General features: G+C 38.9%; 1 protein-coding gene across 1 annotated transcript in view; it reads right to left on the bottom strand.

Annotated features, from left to right (window-relative positions):
• Nucleotides 1–7,492: 7,492 nt before the first annotated feature.
• The window catches only part of LOC117384735 (cadherin-12-like), a 69,823-nt gene continuing 50,083 nt past the window's right edge, over nt 7,493–27,232 (bottom strand). Inside the window, exons 9-13 of the mRNA XM_055228242.1 lie at nt 22,786–22,907; nt 21,233–21,347; nt 18,694–18,945; nt 7,891–8,106; nt 7,493–7,755 (exon numbers count right to left, since the gene is read on the bottom strand). Of these exons, the coding sequence (XP_055084217.1) occupies nt 7,493–7,755; nt 7,891–8,106; nt 18,694–18,945; nt 21,233–21,347; nt 22,786–22,907 (968 nt within the window). The remainder of the gene's footprint in view (nt 7,756–7,890; nt 8,107–18,693; nt 18,946–21,232; nt 21,348–22,785; nt 22,908–27,232) is intronic.

Genomic DNA, 27,232 nt, shown 5'->3' with positions numbered 1-27,232 from the left:
TTCACTTTCTATTGAAAAAACGTTGCCCCTTTCTATGTAACTGTCACTGTCAGACTCGTCAGTTTGGTCTTACAATGTTTGTATTAATCCATTTTACCTGATTCTGGGGTTCAGGGGGTTGGTAAATCAAGATGTGAACATTAATAACAGACCAATGAGCTGCAGCTAGCGTTAGCAACAGATTTGATTGACAGTGTTGCTAAGCGCCCGCTCCACGTTCATGAAAAATTAAAGTCTCCCACCCACACTAAATTAACCGGACCATGCCCTTACTGATGCACAACTTTGTAGGAGACGTCATCAAACCAGACTTCCGTGAGCAGTGGGTCAAACTACTGGACAGTCTCAGGGCCTTTAAAACCAGTATCCACTGTCCACAGGTTTGTTCAGTGCATGGCTGATGAGGTGATGAGTGTCCTTCTTTTGTTAATCTCTTTACCAAATGGGGAAGAGCAGATGAAGACTGTGGGAGAGGGCTTCACCGGGCTGACAGGGCACGCGGGATTCACCAAAACTGCTGGGGCCATAGATGGCTGCAACTTAAGTGAGTCAGGCCTCTACTTTGACAATGTTTACATCCAGGCTCAAACTGTTCTATTGTGATTTCAATGTCTTTCTTATTCTGTAAAGCACTTTGAATTACTTTGTGTACAAATTGTGCTATACAAAACTTGCCTTACCTTGCGTCCCCTTCTGGCCCTGATCCCCAAGATTGTAAGAACCGGTAAAAACATGCATGGACATCACATTGTACAACCATAACAGGTCTACATGTTCTTTTCACAGGAGCCAGGCCACAGGAGAGCACCAGGGCCATAGCAGACCAGCAGACATTTTCTTTTGTGTTATGTTTGGCCTTACTTTCTCCTACATATTATTGTTAGCCTATATGTTTGTTTTTTTCCCACATTAGTCTTTTGTTCCTTTTAGCATTTTTCCTATTTTTAGTATTGTATATTTTGATATTTTGTAGGTCTTTTTTAAGTTGATCCTGGTTTTTGTTTAGAGCACCCAGGAGCTGATAAATAGCATGCAAACGGCGTGTCTCCCTATAGGTACGTCTCATGCATGCGTAGCTTTTTGTTAGCTTTGCATGTACCTGGTGAGTTTGGATGTTCTGTTTTCGTTCTTTATTTTATTTAGGGAAAGTTTATGGATTGCTTTTTTGTCAGGGGCTTTCACTCCTTTAAAAATAAAACGATCAAAAGAAGTGAATATTGAACTCTTAACTTGTTTCTTGGCTCCATCATGAATATGTTTGATCTTTTAATGGGGTTCTCTTGTAGCGTGCGTGACTCAAGAATACAGCTCCACCTACACTAGTGAACTGACCCACCTCCAGATTATCTACTTATAGGTGATGGTGACTACTCATACCTTCAGGACTCCCTCGCTTCTATAGCACCAAATAAGATAACGAGACGAGACAGAGCAAAGGTTCATATGCATGATTCTACGGCACTTTCTATATTGAGCGTACCTTCAGATCCATTAAAACCCGGTGTAGGTGCATCTTTTTGGACACACATGAAGTACTGAGCTCTGGCCAATCAGAATAGGTGATTCAGTGCTGTTATATGTGTTTGTAGGTGTAGAATTACAAGTAAAAAAACATCTGAAAGCGTGACTAAACTCTGCCCACAGCAAGATTTTAAATATAGCTGCGAACTCAGACAGTACCTGGAGGACTAAACAAGAGTGCGGAAGAGAGACTTTGGAGGTATAAGGAACACCTGGCTGTAATCAGGGCAGTTCTGTGATGTCACATAGTACTTGGGACTGCAGAGAGCACACGTAGCACACTTAAATCTGTAAATTGATCTAGTTCCTATTAAAATAGCCAAAAAAAGAAAGAAAAAGACTAGGAATGCTATTGAAACACCATGTACACAGTGTTACAAAAGTTGATATAGGGTTTAGTTCCACTTTGAATACTGCACTGTAGCTGCTGTCAAACTAAAACAGATTTTGCAGGTGGTGGCATGCTGTGCAGTCCTACACATTTTCTGTCTACAGCAGGCACATAATGAGGAAGAGGAGAGTGATGATGAAGGATTGGAGGGACAGACCACAGTGGGGCTGCACTTAAACCAGGCGTCTGCTCTCCAGCTGTCACCAATTGAGCATGATTATTTTTAACAGCTGAGTTAAGGTAATACATGTGATCCAACTGTGTCATGTCACTCTGATATTTGCTTCGCTCTGTCACCGTGGGATTCAGGGAGGACCATTTTCACTGAAGACAAGATACAAGTCATTACACTGGATCATCACTTCACTGAACTGGTTTCATATCACTGGCCAAATAATACTCACAGCTAAAGTGTGTTTGTAGATTTCTTTTGTTTACTGCACAGTCTACCCACCATATTTTGGGATATTTTTTGGGCTTAGGTCATGTCCCCTAATGCGTATCCCCATCATGTGTATATGATGTTTTAATAGCATTATTTTCTAACTTCGTCATTGTTTTTGGCAATTTTTGTCCCGAAAAGCAGCTCTAAACTCTAGAAGCTCAACACTGAAAACTAAACCTAAGTTTGTGCTGCCTTCATTGGCCTCTGCAATTTCCAGTAGTATGTGATATTACACATGACTGCTCTGATTACAGTGAGATGTTTCTGATTACAAAGGCCAATCACACTGTTCATTATATGGTTTTATGCACAAGTGCTTAATAGCTGCTTGGTGCTTGTATACAAACATATCAGAGATCTGACAATCTGACCGACAGCCCACGACACAATGTCTTTTCTGACAGATACTTTTATCTATGTATGGATACAGCAAACAGTGTCTGTCTGTGACAAATTGCACTTAACGGGATGTGTCGGCGCTCATGCGTTTCCGTCTGCCCGCTGTAGCAGAACGTGATAGAGGCGGAGCTGTGAGTGTTGAGGCACTCATCAGCTCCAAAACACTATTAAATAAGTTTAGAGTTTGAAACTTCCCTATTTCTACTCCAGACATAGTTATCTGCCAGTGTAGGTCTAACAACCACAAAGGCCACAGGTTGTTAGCGCTAATTTCGACGGAGAGGAGTGCAGCCTTAAAGAACTGGGGTATTTTTTTTAACCTTGATTTCAAGTCCACACAGGGTAGTATTAGTGCTCCTGTGATTTAATGTAGAGAAGGTTTCAGTGGGATTTGTTGGCTATAGTAGGCTCATTACCAGTTTGACTAGACATTCATATTAGGAGCTTATTTTTTGTGAAATTCTGGCACTGTATATAAATATATACACTCTAACACAGAAATACCCTACAAATTAGGATGGATATAAATAGGCTATATGAACTGATGAGATATTGTTAAGTGCAGAAACCATATGAGTGGTTTTCAGATTCTACAATGTGATGATGTCCCACTTCCAGACGGGGAAAGAGCCAGACTTCACTATTGATTACTTGCCACGAAATGTCCAGTATGTAAATTGATACATATTGAACCCGATCATTTCTATTAGTGACTAGACCCCAAAACCCACTAATGATCTGAATCCTCACTACCTAAACCCCAACACCTGCAGCCAATCATGAATCAGTGCTAGTGCAGCCTCTCCAGCTCAGGGAATGAATTCTGGAGGTTCTGAGTTTTCACATGAGGCCTGTCCATAAACTGACAATGAGAAACACTTGTATGTGTCCTCTGCACGTTAAAGATTTGGCAGTCCAGGTTCATACAGTTTAATGGAATGATAAGTACGTTATTTTGAAAGCAAACCACCCCCAGCATAATAAAAAGACACACTTTACTTGTGACACTTCCCGGTCCTGTCTCATATTTCACAAAAGAGGAGAGCATCCCAGCAGCTGTTCTGTCCATCAAACTGGGTCCACGTGATGCCTGTTGCGAGTCGATGATCGCCAATCTTCTCCCATGAGGCACATGTCCCAAATGGCCAAGCTGTGTGAGTGCCGCGCCTTCGCTCTCCCACTAATTTAACTCCCCTATGATTTGTCCCAGACTCAACATGTCGGGAGCACTATAGAGGGCTGCAGTCAAAGTTTAGCTTGGGTTTTCCAACATGTATCTCGTGTTCGCGCATCAGCTGTTTCTCTGTTAGCCATCTAGGTTTATTATATTTATAGGCATATAACTACAGTAACCATGATGTAAAGCAGCATTAAAAATGGGGATATTGCAGTTACTTTTAATTGCTTAACATTATTGAAGTAAAAGCTACAGACACAAATAGGCATAACAGTGAGCACATAAGGCATAGTGATCATATTCTTGCATACAGAGCAGAAACAATCCTTTTGCTCAGACACTAAACTCTCATTTACATACTAGAATTCAGGCGCAGTCTCTAATGGTAAATCATGTGCAACACGCCCACAAATAGCATCTCTGTCAAATTTTAGAACCCATTGTGGCCCGTGTGTCAGAAAGTTTGCCCACCCCTGTCCTAGTCCCTAACTCCTTTACCTTGGAGTTATGTCATGCGGTCAACTTTAAAAACACTAAAGCGCCGTAGCGTGTGGCAACCTTTATGGTTAGGCAGTAGACTCAGGGTGGACGTAAATATTTATAACAATTTAATAACATAACTTTTTACCCAAATTAGTATATTTATTTTACATATTAAATGCAAAATGATCAGTTTGGAGTCAAATTAAACAAGTCAAGACCTACATAGTTTATAAATATTTGTATATATTGGACTATATTTGACACTGTATTTGTACAGGCTATTTGTTTCACAGATTTATCCTTTTCCTACACCTCATTCATGCTGCTGAGCCTTCAGTACTATTGTTAGCTATGGGTTTATCATCATCCATCTAGAAACCATATGAATGACATGTCAGCTCTCCAGACGTGTACTGCACTTGCTACACAAAATGTACATTCACAAAGAGATACTAACAACAGTGCACTGGTCACACCAGTGCACCTGAAGAAACGTCCTGTATTTCCCTGAAGCGAAGCAGGTCTACACATGTGTAATAGGCCCGTTATTCCACCAACACGTTCGTTCCTTCATAAACACACAGGTCAGCTCCAGCCCCAGCTGCTGTCACTTCACTGTTCCATCCGGCTCCTCAATTTCACACAAACTAACCCTGAAACTAGCTCATGTTTGATTAAATGGTTCTGTAATATGGGTTTATGCAGCACTGTTTGAGCCAGCTGTGGTCCTCAGTACGCACGCACAAGCCTCTAAAAACAACCGGCTGGCTCTGCGGTTGCCCATTTTGAGAGTGGGCCATGCATGGAAATATATTGGAGCAGCTTGGCCTCCATAGCACAGGACAACAACACAAGTTAATAAGACATTTAGAACCAGGGTTTCTGCAGTCTGCTCGATGACCAGTGGTGTATACAAATGGATGCAGTGACAGGTAGAAGTGAAGGGAACACTATTTAATTATCTTTTCAACACGTGATAATTTTAGATTTTATTGGACAATCACTGTTTGGCTCGATTGCCACTACTAAAGCGGTAAGTAAAGGAGCTAGGGAGTTGTAATGAATCCAGACAGTCCTCCCCCCACTACGATACCGTGTGACAACGCTAGCAACACAATATAGGACCACAACTTTTAAGAAATCGACAGAACTACAAAAGATGCAACCAGAACACTGTCTCCACTGGCTTTCATTCTCTATAGTGTCTCGGGTGTACGTCAATGTCACACTTGTCAAGAGCATTAGGAAAGAATTGATGCAACTGTAAATCGTTTAGACATATTTTTTTATTAAATTCCATGAAAATGTGTAAACGTGTAGAACCTCAGGCACTTTGAGGAGCTGACAGCGTTACCTTCCATGTGCCGTAGATCTAAAAGTCTCACTATAGCCAACCAACACAGCCTACAAAAATATACTCATCCTACTGCTCAACATAACTGTGTATGGTCACTGCTCATGTGATTGTACTCAGAATGCAGAATGATAAAGAAAAAAAAAAAAAAAATAGGACAGTTTCCATAGTGATTAACAATTTAAAACTAAATGTTATATCTTTTGAATGGGAGCAAGTCCTCAAAATGTGTATGACAGGATGCTGAAACACAGTGATAGGTGAGATTTTGAAGATTTTGCCCACTGAATATTTGGAATTAGTTGACAATGACAATGTTGCAAGATTTCCATCACTCTGAAAGCCATAAATTGTGTTATTTTTCTGCATTTGACCCATTCTTAGCCACGATGTATGACAAGGTACATTACTCTTTCCACTAAAATGTTGTTACAGCATTTATGTTTTTTTCTAATGGTCTTCCTTAGTTTGACCATTTTGACAGTAATTTTACTTCCTGTTTGGACATACAGTACATAGAGGAAATTCCATAAACACTTGCAACTATATTGTAGACAAGGACTTTCATGTAACAAAATTGTCCTTGCATTTTGGATGGCATTTTGTCGATTGAGGACTTAGATAAGTGGGAATTCTTTAAATAAATGTGCTACTTCCTGTAATTATACTTCCTGTAATACAGGACTTGTCAAAGCCTGATCTCATCGGATCTCAGAAGCTAAACAAGGCTGGACCTGGTTAGTACTTGGATGGGAGACTGCTGAGAATATCAGGTGCCACAATGGGGCGTCAGTGGTAAAAACTGTTATATACTTTGGCTTCACCCACATTGCCAAGTATGATAGTTGTGTGTGCGTGGGTATTGGTCAGAGGGGCATATTGGCAGTCTTGTTTCTGTCAGTCTGCTCCAGAGCAGCTGTGGCTACCATAGTAGCTTACCAACACCGAGTGTGGAGTGAATGAATCATGCACTGTAAAGTTCTCTGGGTGTCATGAAAGGCCATGAAAGTTTTCTTCAAAAACAGCCACATGACAGACGTAAAACTATGGTACACATTTACAACAGGCACTATCCTGCCAAATGAAGTAATATTTAGAAGAAAAAAAGAAAAATTGTATGCACTTAAAAGTTGTCAGGATCAGTGGGCGAACATGGATAAGCAAAGAACTCAAAAACCTCATGATCGTGGCATCCTTTTATCCTGCTTGAACATTCAGTTTCTTGGCTGAAAAGCTTGTAAAGCATGAATTCAAATGTGAACCCTTTGATATGGAAAAAGTCATCTGAGGATTACATTTTCACACCCTCTTTAAATCTTAAAATTTTATTACAGCCATATACTGATTCTGATTAAATTCATATTTACCCCCAAGCTAAGGTAGTCCTGACCAAGACTAGCTCTATATAGTTATATATCTATATAGCTTTGAAAAGTACCTCACATGCAACTTTAACTTTCTCAAGAGATCTTTTTCTATCTGTGATTGGCTTGTAAATTTTCAATTTCCATTTTTTTTGTTATTTTTCCTTAATTTGTTGACTGAAGTGTTTTTACCTTTGCCCTACATGTGTCCTGCTGGTGAGAGCATATTGTATCAAGTAGGACATGTGACCATACACCGCTACATTAAGCCTTGCAAAATAGCAATATTCTCTTTAACATTTCCAAAGTGTGTACAAAAGTAGACTATCCCCAAAATTGTCCAAGTACTCAGTTCCTCTCAGCTGTCCATCTTGGCGGCCGGCTGTGTGTCCAAAATGCTAGCTAGCGTCTTGAACGGTTGTCCCCAGTCTCCTAGTGAGCTAAAATCACCCATGTCCTCCATTACCCATGATTCTTCAATGGAACTCAGCGACCCCGCCTCTGACCCCTCCCCCTCATACGCGTACGTTGCCAAAGAATCGTACGCCAGTGCCGCGTGTTGCCCCTCCCCCAGTCTCTGCTCAATAAAACTCCTGATTATTTCCGCATTGTCCCCGGTAGCTGCTTTTCCTCTCCGAAGAGTTGCACTTTTGCCAGCCACTAAGATGGCGTTAGCGGCTTGCAGGTGGATGTCGGGGGTCCGGATGATTTCGTTGTCGCGGCAGGACAGGTGCAGCAGGACACCCTCGCCGTAACAGGGGCGATCCTTCTGGGAGGTGGAGGCGGAGCTCTGGACGCTGGTGCGCTGTGATTGGCTGGTGCGTAACGTGCCCATGTCGTAGGCGTGTGTGTCCTGCTCGCCCCCGCCCTCGTCATCGTAGTGGATGACGTTGTCGCGGATGTCCTCTTTAGACGTCATGAGCGCCTCCTTCTGTTTGTGTCGCCGCTGACCCATGTACAGGCCGGACATCACTGCAAAACATAACATAAAAACAATGACTATACAGTCTGTGAGTGTTCTTAAAGTCTCAGTTAAAGTATGAGCATGTATATTAAAAGGTCATAGGTTGTAGAAAATACTTCAGTGGGCATCTGGAGACTGTTTTTGAAATCAACCCCATAAAGAGTTTAAAAGTCCTGCTCCAAAGGGAAGAGTTTTAGAGTGAAATTGCCCTGCTCTTGTTTACTAGCTAACCTCATTACAGGTCATTATGGCCGTATTACATTTTGTCTGCCTCACCTTCAGCGTTGTTAAGGACCTGATTACATTTGATTGGCTTGATGTTTCACCTGAATAAGGTGTGAGGATACCACAGGCAGATTGTACCTTAATTTACCATTTCTGTTCAAAGAGAGATTCTCTTTTTTCACCAAATAGACAAGGCAAGGCACAATTTGCATACAAAGTAATTTAAAGTGCCTAATCACAATACAAACAAACAAAAACACAAACAAACATCATGAAATGAACTTGAGCTGAGAAGAAGAGTGCAGAATAAAAACCTTTCAGTGATATAAAGAGCTAAACAGAACTGTTTTGAGCCTGGATTTAAACATTGTCAGACAGAGGCCTGCTTCATTCATCTATTCAGTTTTATGCAGCCTGTCTGCATTAAAAGGTGTACTTTGGTGCCAGGCCATGGAGAGACTTGTCACACGCAGAGCTGCTTTTAAGTCTATTCTCTGAGCCACAGGAGCCAGTGCATAGACCTGAGCACAGGACTTAGGTGCTTGTACTTCCTGGTTCTAGTCAGGACATGAGCAGCAGCATCCTGAGTGTACTGCTGCTTGCCGTTACAGTAGTCTAACCTACTGGAGACAAATACATGGATAAGGGTGCTTTCACACTTGCAACCTTTGATCCGAACTTTCAGACTTTCCTGTTTGGTTTGGTCCAACGTCCAGGTGTGAAGGTTCCTGTGGACTGTGGTCCAGACCAAACAGTTGGTCCTTAGCTCCATGAAAAAAGGCAAGGAAGCTACAGCAATGAGCAGAAAGTGGAGAGATCATCCTTCAGTAAAGTTATGTATTGTCACATTTGCTCTCACAAAACCAGCAATAAACCAATGAAATGTTAGGCAACTCTTTACATCCGCCTAACACTGCTTCTGATTGGTCTTTCTCCTGTCTCCTTGTGGCTAAGCCCAAGCTTGCTTGTATTTACTTACTAAAACAAAGGGAAAAAAAACCAACAATTTTGCAGCTCCTCTATGTTCCGTGTTTATGAGGTATGCTCTTGTTGTCATGACGACAGTAGAGACAGCGCCAGGGAAAGTCTGATAGTTTGGATTTGAGGGAGGTGGTGTGAAAACAAAAGTCTGGGGAACTAACAAAAATTATAGAACACTTTCAGATATGAATCAGCCCTAAGTCCTTCCACGTCTGGTTTAGACACTAAACCTTTGATGTTTGCAGTGGGTTTTTTTTAGATGGTAAAAACTGCTGATGTTATTGATGTGTCTGTTTGACTTGATGTGGCTGTTAAAGTCCAAGTCTGAGTTCATTATTAGCTCTAGATTTCTAGCCTACTTTGAAGGTTTTAAAGAGATGGACTGGATGTGAGTAGCTTCCTTCATACTTCATTCAGTTAAAATGTCTTTATTAAAAAAAATTAAAAAACAGGGTTTCATTGAATACTTTTGTACCTTAGACCCCTTCTGGATAAAAGAGGGATTACATCGACCTATAAAGGGGTTATATTGAATTGAAAGAAATTGAGATATTGATCATTTTGTACAATGCTGTTCTCTCATTAAAAGATACCTGGAGCTGCGTATTCATCCAGTTTCCTTTTCTAAAACTCAAAATGCTCCATTCCACCCAATGACGTCATGAGGTGGTACACCCTTTCCCAGGTCCCCAGCCCCTGTAATCCTTTTGTTATATTCAAGATCATTTCAACACAGTCAGGACTACCTTAGCTGGAGGATTTGACCTATTGTCCATGCAAACTCTGCACAGAAAGGTCCGGGCGACCCAGGAGTCTAACCGTTATTATGGTGATGTTGAAAAGGTGACTCTGTCTTTGCCCATGGACACAAGGGCACAATGTAAAGATGAAACCTGCCACGTCACTAGTACATGTGAACAAAGAAACATCCTACTATATTCAGCGGCATCAAAGTCCTTTTCACAGCCATCATGACCAGACTTTGTTATCTCTCTTTGTGTCATCCCAACCTTGTCTGTTTCTCCATAATTAGCTCCCAGTTAAAGGGCAGCAGATTGTGTCTGTGACAGCAGGTCAGAATGTGGCATTTCCTTTAACAAATTACCACAGCATTTGGATCATGGGTTTGAGATAAAACTGCTTTTTTTTTGGTCTGTTTAATAGTTTAAAGTTGTGAACAGTGGCTCAGGTGGTAGAGCGGTTGTCAAATAATAAAGGTTGACAGTTCGAATCGCCAAGCTAGTTTATACCGCCATTAAAGGAGCATTATGAAATTTTCTGATGGGGGGATCCACCACCTGCTTGGCTTCATAGATTTGTTATTGTATGACTGGAATGTTACATGGTATGTCATTAAATATATCTATCTTGGATTAATCAATTAGAGGAGTTCTTATTGCCAAAAGAATTACCTTGTAAAAGTAAGAGTAATGTTAATTGAGATTGTTATTACTCAAGTAAAAGTATAGTATGTAGTGGTCCACGAAACCCAGGTATAAATAGTTAAGTATTTGGGAAAACAGCTTAAAGTTAAATAGTAATAATAAATAAATAAATTAATTAATTAAAAAAAATAATAATAATTATTATTATTATTATTATTATTATTAATGAGAATAATAATAATGATAAAATAATAATACATAAATAAAGATTAACTGACAGGAAGTAACATCTGATTGATATTTTGAAATTGATGAAATTGGAAGGACAAAACCTTAAACTGTGCACAAAATCTGGTATGTTGAAAGGAAAGACACAAAAATGAGACTAAATGATGCAATAAATCATATCTGGAGGAACAGTGCAAGAAACATGAAAATGATATAAAATCATTTCATATTGTCAGCATAAAGCTTCTGCCCCTTGTAGTACTACCTACACAAGAAAAGTTGCACAGTGCACCTTAAGTGGGACTGACTTCACCCACAAGCACATTTCAGATACAGCTGCTAAACTGGGCAGTATGGAGGGGGAGTATTTGTTTGCACATCATAATAAAAGCATAATTTTTCCATGTATTTATCTAATTGTTTTGCTATTCAAAAAATAAGAAAGAGAAACCACTTAAACACACAAACACTTAAGAAAAAAAGGCTACCACTGCTTGTCCCTTAAGCCTGTTCCATTAGGCGTCTATTTGGTCCAAGGAAAATCGGAAGGAAGCCATGTTATAGTCATTTCCCCTTCTCATTTACCCTCAGAGTTGTATTTGGAGTGGTTTGTGCATGTTTGAGCAATCTTTAATCACTCATTTTCAAGACATTTTCACTGCCACCAACATACGCCCACTGCTCCGTACTTACTTCACGTTTTATTTTCTCAATCTGTGATACACATAGGATTCGGCAGCGTCACGTAGTCATTTTGGCACAAATGAAAAAAAACATTGGAGTTGCTGACTCTTTAATGATGAATATTGAGATTTAAAATGTGCAAATTATAACATAATGATCCACCGGTGTTGTAGATTATAACTATACAGCAGACACAAGCTTGATATGTCTGAAGTTCACACTCACAATGGAGATCTTTTCACAAAACTCGACACGTATAAAGAATCTAAAACTCCCGCTGCGTGACTTCAGATCTGTTCTCCATGTTTCCGACACACACATCTGACACAACAGTCTGAGCACCTGGGGACGTGTCTGTGTGAGCGCGACTTCAGACGGGCTGATAAAAAAGCAGGTTAACCTCATTCTGTTCAATCAGGGACTATTTTATCACAAAATTATGCATCTTTGACACAAACACAAAAGTATATCAAAGGGCTCATATTGCGCTATTCTATGATCTATGTTATAGCGCCGTTTCCTTATCAAAAAGCATACCTGGAGTTCTGTTTTGTTTCATTCGCACATGTTTAACGCACAAACCCTGGGAATTTAGGCGTTATAAAGTTCTTCTCTCAAACAGAAAACACTGTTCCACCTTGTGATGTCATTTGGTAATACAGGTGTTTTTAAACTCCTTCATACACCTTCTCTAGATTCATTTGGATAATTTCTGACCTGGAATTGACTGAACAAAACTACCACTTCATGACATCACAAGGTGGAACAGAGCATTTTGAGCTTTGGAGATGTAGACAAACTAATGATAAAGTGTTACTCAAACTCAAAATGTGTGAATGAAACAAAACACAACTCTATGTTTTTGATGAGGTAACAACATCAAACATGACTTAAAGTTCACAAGAGTCGTTTTGAGTCATTAGAGCAGAGTCATTTTGTGTATTATAGGACCTTTAACACAAAAAAGGTCCTATAGGTCAAAAGATTTGTTGAAGTTATAGGAATTCATCTTCCAAAACAACAGGGAGTAGGTGCTCGGTAGTTATATTATGCATTTTACTTTATTAAGGTGAAACTAAAATTACTCTAAAGGTGCACTGGGTAACTTTTCTACAAAGAGATGTTACTACAAAGAGATATCAATGCTTTGTCTCTATTTTGACAAGCAGATGCCTAAGTTATAGGTCAGATCTATTGAAAGGTGAGCCAAGTTTTCTAATGCAGAAGTCAGCGAATTGTTTCTGTTATTAAGTCATTTTAGATGAATACTGTGATTTAAAATGTGCAAATTATAACATAATGATCCACAGATGTCATAGATTACAACTATATAATATGTCTAATGTAAATAGTGAAATGGAGAATGGGGAGACATGACAGACCAGTAAACTTTTTTCTAATGGTGAGGTGTTTTTTGATCAGTGTTATGCTTTATAATCACCCAAATGCTGAATAATGTTAATAGTTAAATATATATATATAAAAAAAGCATCATTCTAGGTGTTCTTTGACCGTAGTTTGAATGTGTAAATACAGAGCAGAGAATAGTCCGTGGCTCTGCTCCTCCCTGCACACGTCTCCATATGTCCTGTTAGATCAGACCTGTTATTTCTGTACTCTCTGTGAGGTCAGGGGGCTGTAGTGTCTGCAGATAAACCTTTATGTGATCCTCCTCCGCTTTATATGACCTCTGCTCTGCCCAACAACAAAAGTATAAAGTACAGGAGGGACGTCTATGCAATACAAATAAGTACAAGTGTTTCCGTCTGGACAGAGACACAGAACGACTGAGGTGTGAATGAAGAGAAAAGTACATGCTGTTGAGGATAAACAATAAATTCTCTTTAAAGGTACAGAATGTAACTTTCTGGAAGTGGCACATCATCTGGTTCCGTGGAGAAAGAAAATTAAACCAGATAAACAAATTTATAGCCCACATTTCCATGGAAACAAACAGAAGGAGGCTTTCTTCAGGCAATTAGGTTTGTGGAAATGCAAGCCCACTCACAAAAAGCATGAACACTTTTCAGTTTTTCAGTGCAATAAACACAACCCAACCGCATGCTTTAATTTCGTAATTGTGAGTGTTGTTTGGCTAAAAATGGGAAAGATGGATTAAGGGAAAGATGGCTAATTATATATGTGAAAAAACAAACTAGTTCATTTTAAATAGTTTGTCACAGCAAAACATAACACAGCATCCATTTACTGTGACAGTAAAACTCCACTCTGGTCTCTAAGGGTTGTGAAAAGTGCTTATAAACTCATCACAGTAAATCATTAGCATGCTTGGAATGCGTAAGGTAAGTGAGGAATAACTTTAGACCATGACAAACAGTTTAAAATGAACCAGTTTTGTTTTTCACATTTAAAATCAAGTACAGCACCTTTAAATATTTTTGCCCCTTTCCACACAGAGCAGATAAAGGTCAGCCGAGCAGTTTCCACCTGGCCTGATTCACACTCTCAGCACCAGCGCTCCCGTCTGCTCTTCTGGCTCTGCTCCTGTCTCCTCCTGTCTGCTCCCCTCTGCTGCTGTCTGCTCCTGTTCGCTCCTGTCTCCTTCTGTCTCCTCCTGTCTGCTCCCGTCTGCTCCTGTCTCCTCCTCCTCCTGTCTGCTCCCGTCTGCTCCTGTCTCCTCCTCCTCCTCCTGTCTCCTCTTGTTTGATCCTGTCTGCTCCTGTCTCCTCTTATCTCCTCCTGTTTGCTCCTGTCTCCTCCTGTTTGCTCCTGTCTGTTCCTGTCTCCTCCTATCTCCTCCTGTTTGCTCCTGTCTTCTTCTGTTTGCTCCTGTCTGCTCCTGTCCCCTCCTGCCTCCTCCTACCTGCTCCTGTCTGCACCTCTCTGCTTCTATCCACTCCTGTCCACTCCTGTCTGCTCATCTCTCTACACCTCTGCACAATCACCCCCAGTTTTCTCAGCGCTGCCCCCCGGAGGTGAGTTCGGACCCTGCGGATGTTTGAGAATCACTTAAATCCAGGGCCTCGTGTTCGGATGAACAAGTCACATTAGATTGGGACTCTGTTTGAACTCTACACAAGAAGTAACAAAGAAAAACACATTCTTCTTGTCGTGGTTTCGTAAATATAAAATGTTCAGTTTCAATAATTTAATTTTGTATTCAAATCTAATCAAAATTATTAATAATGCAGCTTCACCTACATTAAAAAAATTACTATCCTTTGTTCTGAACAAACTACCCGATCCACTCCGTAAACCAAAATTGCATAGTTCCAAAAAGATCCTCGGCCTTTGCTCAATCGGTTTTTCTTATCAAACCATTAGGCAGTGGAATCAGCTTCCAGACAGTCTGAAATTGTCTGTGGATTTTAATAGTTAAAAAAATAGAAAAAGTACATTTTAAATAATCAAATGTGTCCACATCAGTCTAGTTAGTTGGTGCTGATCTGTCCTCACTGTATAAACCTGCACATAATGATTTTTATATTAGTCTGGACTGGGGGGCCATACTGTATTGGAAATGGGGTCATTTTCTTTAAAAATTTTATTTAATTGTTATTGTTGTATGGCAAATTGGTAGTCGTATATTGTAATTGTTAATTGATATGTGTTTTTAATGTGTGTTCACCTGCCCAGGGACTGCAGATGGAAAGTAGCAGTAGCTAAATCTGGTACAAATCATCTTTTCCTTGTAAGATTAATGAATTTGTACATGGTCCCTGTCAAATAAAGAATAAAGAAAGAAAGAAAGAAAGAAAGAAAGAAAGAAATGTTTCCATTTAAAGAGGAGGTATTACACATCTATGGGGTATTAACTGCTTATAGATAACATTTGGTTCAGTTGTTAGTATCCTCTACAGGTCAGATTTTTTTTGTATTACTCCAAAAATAACAAAATTCTTCACACTATTCACAAGTTTCACAAAATGTTTCACACTGCTAACAAACAACTTGCTTATATTTACAGTTAGGCATATTTACTTGAGTAACTTTTTAATTACATTGTCTTTCCCTACATAGTTTTTCCTATTACTACTACTTGAATAATATAATTTACAGCGTAACAGTACTCCTTGCATTTTCAGTGCTGTCTCATCTTGTGCTTAAACTTGGTACAGATTTGTGTCTGTTGTCTCCTTTTTATCCCAGAATTTGCAGTAACATTACTACGAAAAACTTCGTATCCATTACTTAAACTGCTGAAAGTAGCACTACTAATATAACAATAGTTTACAATACTAAAATTGATAGAGTAATGTAAATGTAAAAAATTGTGTTACTTACTCAACTACTAGTATTTTATGTTATATTACTAATATTTAAAAAGGAATCGTTACCAAGTATTTGTTGTAGTACCTTGTGAATTAATAGTCTATTGTACCTATGTTACTAAAGTAAGTTAAGACAAAAGGTTTATTGTGTTTTTGTTTTGTTTTTTTCATAGTAAACAAAACCATCAGTCAGATATAGAGTATCATTGAACAAAAAGTCAATATAATATTTATCATAACAGGTGTAATACTGTATAAGCATCATAACTATATATCTATCCTAGTAGAATAGCGTACAGTATGTTAGCCACTACTCCACTCCTTTGTGTTCTTCTGAGTTAGTCGACCACATGAACGAGGGCAGCTTTGATGGCGCTGTAAAAGACTTGAGGAGACTGCGTTTTAGTCACATATCAGTTTAAAGAAAAGAAAAATCAAATAAAAGGAGGTGACCTACATATATAAAAGCATGCTCTAATTTCTCTGCTGTGTGTGCACAAATAGAGCACAGGACCGGCTTTCAGTTCATATTTTGTTCATAAAAGTCATAAAGGTTTTTTTCTTCTTTTTTATGAAGGTTTAACATAACAGATACTAATATAAAGGTCTGGAGTGGGTTGTGACTGCCCTCTAGAGGCCAAAAGTAAATCTACAACAGAAAGTAATAGTGATAATATTGGTCCAATCATGATTAAACATGATTTAAACCAGGACTTAACCAGAAATAAACCGGAATTACAAAGGTAAAGGAGCTAATTTAACTTAAAATATTCGTAGAAAATAAAATATAAATTGCTTTGGATCTCTGGTCTGGTCACCAATGAATCCCCCATCTGTCAATCAAGCCCATCTGAAAACTGGATTAGCGAATCAGGGACACTCATGGTCCGATTTTATTTGTAAATGATAGGTGAGCAATGAGCGCCTTCTTTCACAGGCGTTACTCAGATAAACAAATCTGATTGGATCACGTTTGGCCGGGCTTGAGACGTAACGGAGTGTGTGGGGGTCAGACTGATATCAATCTGTGTAAAAAATACAGTCTGGATTTAACAGGCGAGAATATAAATTATGTAAAATTTGTGTATTTTTGTGGCTGTTTTGTTTAATAAAAATGTCATAAATAAACTAAAACAGCCTCTTATAGTTGTAATGATTGATATGGTCGAGTATATTGCTACACGTATCCAACGACAACACAGCAGATTAACAATATTTCCTTTGAATACAAGTGAATATTACAAACCTATAGTGCCATCTGCAGCCCAGCGATAACAACTCCAGTCATTTGGGGAGAAAATTTAAGACACAAATGACACGATTACTCCAAATCTCCAAATACATAAACAGTTAAGCTTAAAATAGGCCCTTTAAAGTTGTAATGTCATGTTTCTCTCTTAGCCTGTCATGTCCAATAGATGTATTTTCTAACCTTATATAGTCTGGATATATTTAATTACTTATTTTCATATATAAATCTGTAGTTTTATTTGAGATATATTCAGTTATCATTGTTACTGTTGTTGTTGTTATGAAGAGCGTCTTATATTGTTATGTGTGAGCTGCTCAATCAAGTTTGTAAGTCCCAAACACATATATTATCAATTTTACAGTAGTATTGACACAGTTTTTAGTCTGAAAACTGAAAAACACAAAATGGATTTAAACAACACATTTTCAGGAGCCTGTGATCAATACGAGCGTTTATAGGTGTTTGGCTGTTTAGGAGTTTGATTTTCAATAAAAAGCTGAGAGTGATGGACTGAAAAAACTGTTGGCTAATGCTTACCAGCTTGTGACTGTAATGTTATTTGAGAGGGACTTGTGTAAAAGAAAAAAAAAATCAGCTCACTTGTTACAGTTCTCGTTAAATCACTTCTTTATGATCAGATTGTGTTAAAACAAAGCCTGGATTATCTAACTTAACATTTTAATATAGGCCTATAACTTGAGTCAGACAGAGCAGAGCCTCTAGTTAGCTTCACACTTCCCCAAGTAATGTTGATGTTCACTTAAAAGGTCAAATGAAACAGAAAATGAACACCGATACTTTTATACAGATGCAAATGTAACGCGCAGCAACTTCAAAAAAACGCATAGCACACTCATTGTCCAAAATGTTTTTATTTCAACTCGGAGTCGTGTTTTGTTTCATTCACACATGTTTGAGTAACTTTATTATTATTATTATTATTATTAGTTTGTAACATCTCCAAAGCTCAAAAATGCTCTGTTCCACCTTGTGATGTCATGAAGTGGTAGTTTTCAAGTTAACAGTTCCTTTTATCAGTACAAATTGGCAATTCCAGGGCTGAAATCATACAAATGATACTAGTAAAGGTGTATGGAGTTTAAAAACACAGTGGAGCACTTCCTGTATTACCACATGACATCACAAGGTGGAACAGAGTGTTTTCAGTTTGGGAGAAGAAGGTTTGTGTGTTAAACATGTGTGAATGAAACAAAACACAACTTTAAGATACGTTTTGGCAAAAAGCCTTCATCCAATCATAGTGTTTCCTATTAAAAGAATAGACTACGGTGGCCCTCATAGTCTAAAAAGAACACGGACTAGACATTGGTGTAATAAAATGTCACTTTGTTGCTTCTTGTATTGTGATTAACATAAAAAAAGTATCTACGCTGTTTGAAACGAGTGCTTAAACATGAATTACAGGCAATAAGTGGCATTTAAACTCTACAAATTATATGAAAAAAATATATATGTATAGAAAATAAAAAAAAAAAAAAACAAAACTTTGGGACATTAGTCATCTGAGTGTGCAGTGTTATCCATTTTTTCCATATTTGAAGATCACATGAAAGTTGTCATTTATCAAATCACAGTGTAACTACTCACCCATGAGCAGAGCCACACAGAGCAGGATGGCCATGAGCGCCCCCGTGCTCAGCCCCACGGGGAGCACCACAGCCTGGGCGGAGCAGGTGAGCAGTGCCCCCCCCGGCCCGCACGAGCACACGCGGATGGTGAGGGTGGAGGTGCTGCTCTGGGCCGGGTACCCGCTGTCCTCCACCACCAGGGGGAGCAGGTACTCCTCCTGTATGTGCCTGAGGAACCCGGAGCGCCGCGTCACAATCCCGGCGGTGTTATCTATGGAAAGAGAGGGAGAGGAAAGAGAAGAGAGAGAGGGGGGAGAGAGGGAGAGAGGAAAGAGAATAGAGAGAGAGGAAAGATGGATGAGAGAGAGGGGGAGATAATGAGAGAGAGAAGAGAGAAAGGGGGGAGAAGGAGAGAGGACAGAGGAGAGAGAGATGAAAAAAGAGAGAGAGGGGCAGAGAGAGGAGTACAGAGAGGAAAGCGAGACAGAAAGACAGAGGAGATCGAGGGAAAGCAAGAGAGAGGGAGGAGAGAGAGAAGGGAAGACAATGAGAAAGAGAAGATGGGGAGGAGAGAGAAGGTGAAAAGCAAGAGAGAAGGAGAGAGGGAGATTAAAGAAAAGAGAGAGGGCAGAGAGGGGGCAGAGAGTGGGAGGAGAGAGGGAGAAAGAGGGAGGGGGAGACAATGAGAGAGAGAAGAGAGAGGGGGGAGAAGGAGAGAGAGTGAAAGTGAGAAGAGAGAGAGAAGAAGACAGAGGGGAGAGGAGAGAGAGGAAAAGAGAAGGAGAATGAGAGAGACAGAGAGAGGACAGAGGGAGGGGGAGAGGGAGAAGGAGAGAGAGTCAGGAGAGAGAAGGAGAGAGGGGATAGGAGAAAGAAAGAGAGAGGGGAGAGGAGAGAGGGAGAGAGAGAAAGGGAGGTGGATGGAAATATTTAGTATTTAGCCTGTATTCTTCTTTATTGTATTACAGTTGTAGAAGTTTTACAGGAAATCCACAGAATATAGATGAAAAAGAAGGAGACAGTCTGGATGTTTATGCACAAGAGTCATTCAACTGTGTTAAACTATGAACACTCTCATTATACTGTCACACACAGTACTGTTTATACAAGCCCTGGTGATGCTTCTATATGAAAGGCTTTAAATAACCTCTGATAGACTGTAGATCACACATGTAAAACCTATGTAGAGTACAATTCTCTAACAACAATCACAACTGAACCTGTGTTACCATAAGCCTCAGAACCTACAGAAATCACTCACTGAGCCCCACGTGGAGTTGCATTCATGCTGTCATTAAAACGCCCCTGCATTTCCAGGCTGTAAAAGTGCCGCTTTTACTTTTCAGAACCATGGACAGCGCTCACTTTTAAAAAAAACATACTAACAGAACAGGTTTAGTGTTTTCTTTGTTGCACTCTTGACACATAAAGTGCAACATGCTGCCTCACTACGTCCACATAAGCTGTTTGTCTTAAGTAAAATAGCCAGTTTGTTATATTTGCCATCAAAAACACAATAAAATAAGATAAAAAATAATAGAAATAAATCGTTAAATCCAGTTCAGAGTTTATGCTCACTGATAGTTTGTGAAAGCCAAACCGTGAAGCTATTTTTCACATGTCATTTTACGCTGGGTAAGTCTTTCATTAGAACGTCATTTGACACCTAAGTTTGACCTGATGGAGGTGACTATATTTTACAAGAAAACACAGTGTGCACTCTTCTTTATAAGTTACAATTCCCTCAACAAATATGGACTTGGACATTAATAAAATTTGCGGCGTCTTTTTGACTTTGGTTCACTATAATTTTCCTGTACGGAAAGTGAGGGTAGGGGAGTCAGAGCATGTCCATGTATTTTTTATTTTTATTTTTTTAGAATCAGTCATGTCCTGGTTTGGGGTTGTTTAACTGTCCATGATGTAACTTTTTTGGAGGGTTTGTCTCCATGGCGCCAGAGAAGTTTAAAGGTCCTATATTACACAAAATGGATTCTTGTGATTCTACTCAAAAACATACCCTCATAGTCGTGTTTTGTTTCATTCACACATGTTTGAGTAACCCTGGATCCTGCATCCCCAAAACTCAAAATGCTCTGTTCCACCTTATGATGTCATGAAGTGGTAGTTTGTAAGTTAAAAGCTGCTTTTTACCTTTTTTTTTTACTAGAAATTGGCAATTCCAGGGCTGAAATCATCCACACGATTCTAGTGAAGGCGCATGGAATTTAAAAACACAGTGGAGCACTTCCTGTATCACCACTTAATGACATCATAAGGTGGATCAGAGTGTTTTATGTTTGAGAGAATATGCAGGATTTGCGTGTTAAACATGTGTGAATGAAACATAACACAACCCTAGATATGTTTGTGATGAGGAAACAACATTATAACATAGATCAGAAAACCGTGTAATATTGGCCCTTTAAAGTCAAAACATGGAACATTGTCCACAAAGTAAGGCTGTAATGGCAGACCCAATACCACAAAAGTTTTACACCTTTACAGAATGTTGAGTGTAGTTAGATAAACATAGCGCGTAGTGTTGCTGTGCTTACTGCCGAAGTCCCGGACGGTGAAGTTGCGATTGCGCAGTTCTTTGGGGGACTTGAAGAAAAAACGCTGTCCCGCTGAAGGCTGGTCCTGGTCCACTGCGCTCACAATCTGGATCACCTGCTCCATAGGACACAAGACAGAAGATGTGTTATAGGGGAAGACGTACACTTGGATGTACTCAACTGTACTCCAACTGAACCGTGCTTTCTTTGGGGAGAATCCTGTTCTTTTCAATGGAAAATTTAGGAAAAGTTTTGGTGCTAAAATATTATATAAAGTAGGTTGGTTTGAGTCAAATAATCAATGTTTATGTGCAACAACGAGTCAGCACTGCACCGATTCTCTGGGAAGCTTCAAAACAGCTTTGTAGTCTGTATAGAACTTATTTGCTGTCAAGATCGGTAAACTCATGCAAAATAATACAACCCGAATGACGATGGCAGCGCTGATGGCAACTTACGGAAAAAGATGAATAGTGTAGGTCAGTGTTTTCCAATCAGTGTGCCAGGAGGTATTTGGAATGTATTTATTTTAATAGATATTTTTTTTAGATCAAGGTTTAGTTTGTTTTCAGATAGTTTTTTGAAACACCAGAGCCAGTCCCCTGCGTTTTTTTCCCCTACAGGTGTTAGCATTAGCCCACAAAAAAAGTAAATTATGAACTATCCAGAGGGTGTCAACTGGTACTAACCCTTGTACCACATTTACGTGAGATCAGAGTCACTGTTGAGTGTGTAAACCTTTTGATGTCTTATTTTAGATAATAATTAGCGAGTAAAAGTGGCATTTGAGCTAATGGCAGAGCTGAGATTTCTGAATTTGTGTGCGTCTGGTAAACGTTTAGTGGCACTAAATCTGCTCTTTTACATGTGACTGTGAGGAGAACAGATAAATGACATAAATACCATGAAATAAATATGTAATATACTTTAATATAGGGATTGACCATTATTTTGTCTGTGAGGGAAAGTTCGATTTGATGTAACTCTGGCCAGTAGCGGCTAGCCAAATAATCGAGTTGTAGCAATGAATGTCTGTGTGTCAGTTTCCTGCAACATTTTAAAGATATATTTTGTTCTAAATTGATACTCTGCAGTGATGTCACGCTGGGGGTGCACTACATCTATGGTGGAATGTTCAGCAGTTACTATGGCGACGCAATGCACACATTAGCAAACAGTGTCAAAAACGATTTTAGTTCATCTGAAAACTCAAGAAAAAACACAAAATGGATTTAAACAACATTTTAAGGAGCCTGTGATCAATATGTCCATGCTTAGTTCCAACTAAACAAGTTCTTTCTGGTCAGATTGTGTTAAAATAAAGCTCAGATTAAAGTATAACTTGAGTAACAGAGCTTCAGACAGAGCAGTGCTTCCAGTTTGCATCACACCACCAGAGAATGTTGATGACGTCAGCTGCAAAGTATGAGCTGCTGGGTTTAAGGTGACATCAGAACATTCTATAGGTTGATGAGATTTAATACAGACAAATCTTGTTAAAATGCAGAGTTTTATATAAAGTATAGTAGTCCATATGTCCCCCATGTCCTGACCTGTCCTGCCCGGGCGTCCTCACACACGTAGGACTCTGTGGGGACAAAAAGCTCTGGAGGAAACTCATTCACGTCCAGCACCTCCACCAGCACAGACACTTTGGAGAAGAGCAACGGGCTGCCTGAAAAAATAAAACAGAAACAAAAAAAGCATTAGCATATTTATACTTAGGACACAGAGATATAACAGACACTTTGGACAAGAACAGCAGACGGTTTGGAAGAACAAAACAAGAACATATGTGGATATAAACGGGGACAAGAATGGCCACACAGGTAACAACAACAACTTTTCTAATCCATACAAACTAGATCAATTACCTTGCGATATACACATTTGGTCATAGATCTCTACGCTGTGTGTCATCTTGAGTTTAAAGAAGTGTCTGCTCGATATAATCTATGACACCTGTGGATCATTATGTTACAATTCGGACATTTTAAATTGCTATATTCATTTAAAACAACTTTTTCCTGTTTTAGGTCTATTAGGATTACCAAAATTTTTTAAATTTGTTAAATGCAAGAATAATGAGAGAATGTTTTAGAGATTTTTTTATTATTTTCTTCAAAGTCTGAAGTTTACCTACATTTCATTAGTATTTGGTATAATTGTCTTTAAACTGTACGACTTTGGTCAAAGCTTTGGATATCCTTCCACAAGCTTCTCACAATAGTTGGAAGGAATTTTGGTCCATTCCTCCTGACAGAACAGGTATAATTGAGCCAAGTTTGTAGGCCTCCTTGCTCACACAGGCCTTTTCAGGTCTGCCCATATATTTTCAATAGGTCTGAGGACAGGGCTTTGTGATGGTCACTCCAAAACATTGACTTACTGTCTTAAGCCACTTTGTTACCAGTTTAGCAGTATGCTTCAGGTCATTGTCCATTTGGAAGACCCATTTACACCCAAGCTTTAACTTCCCGGCTGATGTCTTGAGATGTTGTTTCAGTATTTCCACAAAATGTTCTTTCCTCATGATGCCATCTATTTTGTGAAGTACACCAGTCCCTCCTGCAGCAAAACAACACCACAACATCCCAACTGTGAAATACCCCCACATTTCACAGTTGGGATGGTGTTCTTAGGCTTGCAAGCTCCCCCCTTTTTCCTTCAAACATAACAATGTTCATTATGGCGCCAGACGACAGGACATGTCTCCAAAAATCAAGGTTTTGCATTTGCAAACTGTAATCTAACTTTTTTATGTTTCTTTTGGAGTAATGGCTTCTTCTGGGCAGAGTGTCCTTTCAGCCCATGTCAGTCCAGTACTCGTTTCACTGTGGATAATGACACATTCTTACCAGCGTCAGTCAACATCTTCACAAGGTCTTTAGCTTTTGCTCTTGGGTTGATAAACACATTTCAGACCAAAGCACGTTCATCTCTGAGACACACCTCCTTCTTGAGTGGTATGATGGCTGAACATTCCCATGGTGTTTATACTTTATACTATAATAGTTTGAACAGATGAACAGGAGCTTCAGGTACCTGGAAATTGCCCCCAAGGATGAACCAGACTTGTGCAAGTCCAGTTTTTTCCCTGATATCTTCGCTGATTTCTTTTGACTTCAAGATGATGAAAAAAGCAGCATGTTTCAGGTGTGTGTTTCATTACATCCACAGGTTTCTAACTCAAATGTTGTTAGTAAACCAGAAGCTTCCAAAGACATGACTTCATCATCTGGGTTTTCTCAAATTGTTCAAATGCATAGTCCTCTTCCTGTATATAAACTTATGATTTTGAAGAAAGTAATGTAAACTTAAAAAATCCTTCTCTCATTATTTTGGCATTTAACACAGAAATAATGTTTGTAAACCTAATTGACCTAAAACAGGAAAAGTTTAGTCTGATTTAATATCAGACGGTGAGAAAAAAAAAAAAAAAAAAAAAAAAAAAAAATCCATCCATTTGTTCTGTTACTTTTGATTTTTTTCCTTTATGTTTCATTTTGGATGTTATTTATTTATTTTAATTTTTTTGCGCTGAACTTACATCCTTACTGCAAGCGGGCTTGCATTTCCACAAACCTGACTCTTATTTGGTCTGGTGGATCACAATAAATCACAATACTTGTGTTAGGCTGCTGTATGGCCCTGGTGTGAGTGACCTATTTGAAAATGAATAATCAGATGTGACACCGCATACACTTCTCAACACGTTTAGGTGTAGGTAATAAATTATTCAAAGTTCACACTCACCCACTCATAGAATTATAAGGTCATTTTAATAATTAAAAACAACACAGAAATTTGGAAATCAATGATGAACTTTATATTCGTGGCTGATTTATGTTGTTAAAATATGAACAAAATTCACAAATAACACACATTAAAACTTCTCAGTGTGACTGTTCTGCATGTGTTGTGCATTCTGCTGTGTGTCCATTAGATGGAGCCATTGTCATGCCAATGTGACCCTTGACTTTTATGTGGTTCATTTTGTGATTTTAAGTATCCTTTACCATTTATGAATGTCAAAAAGCACACTTTAGTTCTCTAAACTTATTTTGAATACAGTAAATTATATATTTTACAATTTAAAATATAGAGAGTAGAATTAAAACAAATTTTAAAAAGAGATTGTGTCTTATAGGTGCACACACGATCTATCTCCATGGAAATAATCAGGTGACGATCCTAGGCCAAGTTACAGGTGTGTTATTTTCAGGTGTTTCTAGCAATAAAAATCTTGTTATTCTAATAAATGTGAGATAAATAAAGATTACATAGCTCACCATTTAAAATAACATAGTGTAGTTCCACCTGTAGTACTAGTAGTAGTAGTATCACCAGTAGCTGTGGTTGGTGTGCACATAGAAGTCGCAGTGTAACTAGTTGCAGTAGTAATTCCCTTGTAGTAGTAATAGTAGTAGTAGTATCACTATTACTTGTGGTTGTTATGCAAATATAGAAGTAGTAGTACCATTGTAGTAGTAGTAGTCATCACACCAGTAGCATAATAGAATATTATAGTGGAATTTGTAAATCTATTTGACATCTGTGAATACACTACCCTCTAAGACCAATCCTGGCTCCAATCGTGTTTATATAATGATACATATCGTGTCGTTTGTTACCATGGCAAATGTTCGCGCTATAATCGTGCGTGTTAGACAGCCACCTGCTGCCCGCTGTCGCTCAGACCTGATTGTATCTTCATATGCACATCCATATTTCACATTCACATGGAGGTAATGTGCAGTCAGACTCTCCAGCTGGCCGTGCCCTCCTCCTCACACATGCTGACTCTCTGATTGCACGGCGCACAAATCATTAGTGAACGCTTTTAACATTCTGTCCACAGAAACTAGAAACAAAGAGTTTACTGTACTGATGGCAACTGTGCATGACAAGGCTTAGGAATGTATGTGGTAACTCTTTAAAATAAGTACATTTTAATTAGCCTTATTAAAGCATGAACTAAGACTTAACTCATAATGAACAGTTTATTAAAAAATACCTATCGTGCATGTGTCTGCTGTATAGTTATAATCTATGACACCCATGGATCATTATGTTAAAATCTGGACATTTTAAATTGAAATATTATCCAAAACAGCTTACCAAAAGAGCATACTAGTTGTTGCCCTTAAAAACTCATCATGGTGAATAATTATTCCTCACTAACCTTGCTCTGAATGCAAGGTCAGTGAGGAATAGCTTTGGACCACCAGATCGTTTAAAATGAACGCGTAGTAATAGTTACCACACATAGAATAAATATATGAAGTAACTATGTCTTTAATTAATCATTTGTGTAAAAAAAATACAAACATTAACTGAATTGTCCTTTGCTACTAAACTGTGTACATGGTGTTTGCATAGCATTAGATACTGTTCCTGGTGCTATTTTGGCCATTTTAGTGTAATCTAGGTACATTTTCAGCTTTGTGGTCACAAACGTATAAATATTAGTGTGTTCTGACTCCAATAGCAACTGTGATTTCAAGTACTATGTGACATTACATGGGACTGCCCTGATTACACACCTGTCTGCAGGGGTGGAATTTGAAGGGTGGACACCTATTAGACCAATCACACTGTTCCATATACCTCCAGACCCCACCCCTCCTTTCCCCTTACTCTCTTCTTTCGTCCTCCAGGTACTGCCCAGTTTAGCAGCTATAGTAGTTTAGGTGTTTAGTCCTACTTTAAAGGGGGGGACTAGTTGTATACGGAGAAGTGTGATTGGAAACTCCACCCCCGTAGCCAGATGTTATTTTATTTTTTATGTCACTTTTTGACTAATTAAAAAAAATATATACTCAACAATTTTAACACCAATTTAGAATAAGAGTAAAAAGCAGTCTTGAGCCCGACGGATCTAATACTTAAAGTCGTGTGTTCACTATAATGAACCTACTTTTCCACATCCGAGTGACTTCTTGTTACTTTAACTCAATTTAATGTAAAACCCCATCCATCACTTTAATAACAAACCTG

This window comes from Periophthalmus magnuspinnatus, chromosome 17 (genome assembly GCF_009829125.3).
Source record: "Periophthalmus magnuspinnatus isolate fPerMag1 chromosome 17, fPerMag1.2.pri, whole genome shotgun sequence".
Taxonomy (NCBI): Eukaryota; Metazoa; Chordata; class Actinopteri; order Gobiiformes; family Gobiidae; genus Periophthalmus; species Periophthalmus magnuspinnatus.
Note: the sequence above shows the minus strand (reverse complement) of the source record. Positions and strands in the feature narration are given on the sequence as shown.